Below are 4816 nucleotides of genomic sequence, written 5' to 3'. Positions count from 1 at the left end.
CCTTTTATAAATATGTTTTGATTCATTTTTCTTATTTATCTCTATCTATCCCCTCTTCTAGACTGCAAAAAAACCTTTTAAGTTTGTTTGACTTACGTGAAATCATAAGAGAGTGATATAGTTTGGGAAGAAAAAGGGAGTTTGGAGAGAGCAGAAAAAGGGATTTCCAAAAATATCTTTTTGCCCGAATTTCCTTTTTGTGAACCCTAATATGGCCTTCATCGAGACTAGAGAAGAGTATCAGAGAAATGCGCATTCTTCAGTAAGTTTGATACGCTCATTTTGTCAGTCGAGTGTTTGGAAAATGAAGGCAGTCAAATGAGCTTAGACGCCAGGATTATGTGCTTCTGTTAAAGCATCAAGCTGCAAATGTACGTAATACAATTTTTAAAACACCTCCCCAAGATCAGCGGATTGGAGGTCTAACCAACTTGCAATATCCAGGTAAATCGCCTCCAAGTCCAACATACCTTGTTCTCTCAACCCTGACACCATCATCAAAACCCAGTATGATTTTATTCACCAGCTTTCGACATTTCTGACCGAGGGAATAACTCACCTCACAACGACGAAGGAAGAGGAGCCGATTTCCAGCAGCTTTGAGCAACTCGCCTCGGGTTTGCAGAAGTTCTCTCAACTCGCACCAGTCCTCAATCAAACGATCTTGCCATTGAGCAATTTGAGGTGAGTCGGAATGCTTTAACAGGATCATCTGTCGACACACCATAATAGCGCGCACCAGGCGCTCCGGACTATCGGTCAGTGGTGGCAACTGGCCAAGTAGTGCGAAATCAGGGGGTAACTTGGGTGTGGATGTCAATCCTTCATGCACTAGTTGATCTGTGACTCCGTCATGAATTAGGCTTCGATAGGTGTCACAGAAGTCGATTTGGAGACGAGTCCACTCGTCAAAATCTCTCCCCGTGTTGTCAATCAGAGCTTCTTCGGTTCGGCTCCTGATCCACTCCTATAATTAGGCCAGTCCATTTAATATAGATGGTTGTCATCACGAAATTATTAGCAGACAAATGCAATCGCAAGCAGAGTCTGTTTTACCCATGTCATCAACATCTATCTTACCAAATGAATCAACAGAATATCTACTGATAGACAGATTGGGAAGAATGTTATTTTTAAACGCATGTTTGACTGTTTTGGCCTTCAAAATCTGGCAAAAGACCTGACATGTTTATGGCGCTGATCTCAACTCCGAAATCCAGAGCGTCACATATAAGTGACGGTGGTGATTAAACTATGCTAATCATTCAGTGTGTATACTCACAGATAACGGAAAAGAAAATGTTATGCAACAAAAGAAACAAAGAAGTGGCTTTGAATAAAGAAAGATGACAGGGTTACCAAAAAGCGTTCACCTCTATATCACTGACTTCTTCGTAGAGTCTATTCAAAGCGAGTAGTTCGTACAACCGATGCTTCTTCTCCATTACTAGATCACGAAGATCTGTAAATTGTTTCTGTACAGAGGTCTGTGTCGAGCGCAGTTTGACACTGGATCTTTCCAGAATGTGAATCCGTCGACGCAATTTATGTCGATGCACCTTCGCTTTGGCGGTTTTATCGGTGTCAGTGAAGAGAGCGCCGACTGCCAAGTAACGCTCTAACTTCTCTCGTTCAACCACTATCATATTCGCTGTTGCAGTAAGTAGATTGGCGGTTTGAGTGTCTGTAAGAAGGCAATTGGATTCGGTAGAAGAGTGGAATTTTTCCACTAATGGAATGGCTCCAATGGACGATGAATGACGTGACAATTGCTTCTTAAAGAATAACTGGTAAACATGAGAACCGAACCAGTAGCATCAAGTGGGCAACATACAAGCTGTTAATAACGATTTTTAGATATTAGAGGTAGAAGAAAAAGAGGCCCTGGCTGCAGGAGCGTGGTTCCATAGTGACACGTAAAAGAAGGGTTTACCGAGACCACTTACACCTTTGACAGGCATGCTATTCCAGTGTTCTGGAAGGCAAGAACTCATAAATGTAGGAACATTGGACATGAATGACTTAAAAACTTGTATCATGGAGTTGTCTACGGCACTTATGTGAGGCTGATTAAATTTTTTGGACAAGTTAAGCTTCCCACGCGTCTTAGATAGCTAAACGGAATCCAGCAGACGATGAACAGCAATGAGGTCGGCAACTATTACCCCGAATGGTGATTCATTCATTGAGCGCTCCCTTTGTTGAGCACCATCCAACTGTAGACAGTAAAAAAGCAGCAGCTCTTCTCCTTTTGGAGCGTTCCATGAAGAGAACAAACTCCATATAGCATGTAATATACAAAAGGCATTTTCGATACTATAAATGAACCCCTTTCGGCTTCACGGAAACTTGACTACTACTTTCAAGCACCAACCACACTGTGATCGAGAGAAGAGAGCCCTTACGAGGACGAGGAATGTATAATCTGCCTATCGCCACAACCTGTAATTTCACGCGTCAACCAGGTCCTCAGGCACGTCTTAAGATTTCCAGTGTTTCTCTACAGCTTCTTCCAGCACGGGATGTTGCGAGTTCCAAGTTGCTACCGAAAAGAACTCATTGAAACCAAATTCAGTAAATGTGTGGCGAATAGCTTATTGATTGATAAGTGAAACAAAAAATGTTATCTGTTAGAAAAACACCAAAATTGATAACAAAACGATGAACTTAGTAATTCTCTGCTTACTTAACTGTCGCAGTCTTGGTGCCTGAAATTCTGAGACAATGGCCTCAACCACCGAATGCTTCTTGATGGCAGCATGGGCTGAGGCAAGTCCGCGAGCTGCATGGCACTCTGTCATCACAGTTGACTCCGTCTCAGCTAGCCAATTGTAGAGTTCTAGCAAATCCATGTGCTGAACGAACCAGGCTTGCCAATGATAGAGAACAGAGCGACGAACACCAATTTCCCGATGTACTACGGCTTGTCGAAACACCAATTCGCTGATCTTTGCTAACAGCTCTTTTGAAAGACCCCGATGCGCCATTATGAGGGCTACACAATAGGCCTCATTGGCTGGGTGAGACACCTCAGTCTCCACAACTTTGCATAATCGTAGCCACTCAAGAGTCGTCTATAATGTGAAGAAAACATTGGATATATATTCTCTACTGATAATTTGGCTACAGTAATTTGATCCGAGTAACTTGTTCAGCAAGAGGTCAGATGCCAGTCACTTCTCACGTCCTAACTACTTTTGTCCAGCAAACCGCCTTCCATCCAGCATTTTGATTGGTTTCGTCATTCCATCTGCTTGTTGGGAACCTTTATACTCAGTGTTTTTGCTAATTTATGCATAGAGGGGATTTGGGAAAGTCACTTTAATTAGCCCCGTCGCCTTTTTTATCCTCCATTATCTTAATTCCTTGTCCGTCTTCTGTCAAAATAGGGTCTCCCAAGTTTTGCCATTGCCTATATAAAAATAGAGTCACAAAAGGCGAAAATGATCACCACAACTTCCTACTTAGTTCTTCCTTTTTTTCCCATTTTACTCAAAACTGTCACACATATGTGGCGTGAGAGATCGAAGGGAAACTCATACGGCCACATATTTGTGATGCCAGAAGTAAACGTGATTGAAACTACAGATTCTGGCACTAAAAATGCAAAGAGGAGAGAAAAAGAAATCAGCAAGAGTGATTAATCACATCATATCTTAGTCCTTCCAGCATCTGCTTGCCAATTCCCCTCCCACTTCTCCTCCATAAGGAGGCAATAGAGGAGTGAATGACACACGATTTGGTAGGTAGTCAATCCCATATGTGCTATGGATTTGACACCACCTTTTACCTAAATATGTCATTTTGTAATTGTTTCCACAATGCTTATTTATAAGGCTCTTGAAAGGATATTTAAGGGAAAATTAAAAGCAAATTTACCTTTATAAGAGGAATATTCCTGGCATTTCGATGCTCCACCTCAGCGGTAAGATTTTGATGTCTAATAAGTGATTTTTGAACCTCCAACAGGGAAAGCGCTGTGGTGTCACAACTCAGCTGGGTCTGTTTCTGCGCCATCCACTGATTCTCGCATCCAATAGTCCTAAAATCGAATATAGATGGAGGATTCAGTCTCCTATTTGTAACTTCACCCCAAAATATGTACCATTTTAGTAGGATCAGGGGAGAGAGAACATAAGATTATAAAATATCCGCTTTTTTGCTTTTCAAAAGGCTGATATTACGCAAAATTCTTGCGTCCCCTACTACTCAGTCTTCACTGACTCATATATCATCATCGAACAGCTTTTTTCATTCAACATACGCATATGCGTATATGTTTATCCAGGTTGTCGGCGTGGCTTAAAAAAAAGTAAGAAGAGCAAGTAAGTGGTCTACTCCTCCCTTTCTTCCTCCTCCCTCTCTCCTCTGCTTCCATAGTTGCTACAGCGGAAAGCAATTCTGTACTTCCCCACGTCCCAAGTTGTGCTCAGATTGTCCTGCAATTTTCCACCTCCCTAACACACAATTGCCGTCCTTCTGAAAGTCTCATCAGCATGTAATCCTGCTCGTAAATATTTTCTGGGTATTTTCTGCTTTTAACTTCGCTTAAATAAAGACGACTCACATGGTGGGTAGCTTTTAACTTACTTGTTAATAATGATTTTTAGACGTTAACTACTGCTCAGCTTATCAATTAGATTAAAAAGCAAATAAAAAAGCATTGGAGTGCTAATTTTAAATTGCATACTTGACAGAACGACTAAAAACTTGGTTCTTTTTGTATTAGATGGGTTGAAAATCCACGCTATTACAAACGCAGCTAATGAGATGCACGGACTGGATAGACCAAAGCGGCTGTTTATAGTTATATCAG

The 4816-nt window shown here is 41.5% G+C and overlaps 1 protein-coding gene across 1 annotated transcript in view; it reads right to left on the bottom strand. All coding sequences in view use genetic code 11, as the record gives it.

Moving 5' to 3' along the window:
* EGR_08589 (Spectrin beta chain, erythrocyte) overlaps positions 1-4816 on the bottom strand; it is a gene marked incomplete at both ends in the record, with an annotated part of 38259 nt that overhangs the window by 11138 nt on the left and 22305 nt on the right. The window contains 5 exons of the mRNA XM_024497838.1: positions 560-772; positions 848-967; positions 1374-1684; positions 2687-3074; positions 3880-4042. Of these exons, the coding sequence (XP_024347759.1) occupies positions 560-772; positions 848-967; positions 1374-1684; positions 2687-3074; positions 3880-4042 (1195 nt within the window). The remainder of the gene's footprint in view (positions 1-559; positions 773-847; positions 968-1373; positions 1685-2686; positions 3075-3879; positions 4043-4816) is intronic.

Source organism: Echinococcus granulosus (genome assembly GCF_000524195.1).
Source record: "Echinococcus granulosus chromosome Unknown EG_S00111, whole genome shotgun sequence".
Lineage (NCBI taxonomy): Eukaryota > Metazoa > Platyhelminthes > Cestoda > Cyclophyllidea > Taeniidae > Echinococcus > Echinococcus granulosus.
Note: the sequence above shows the minus strand (reverse complement) of the source record. Positions and strands in the feature narration are given on the sequence as shown.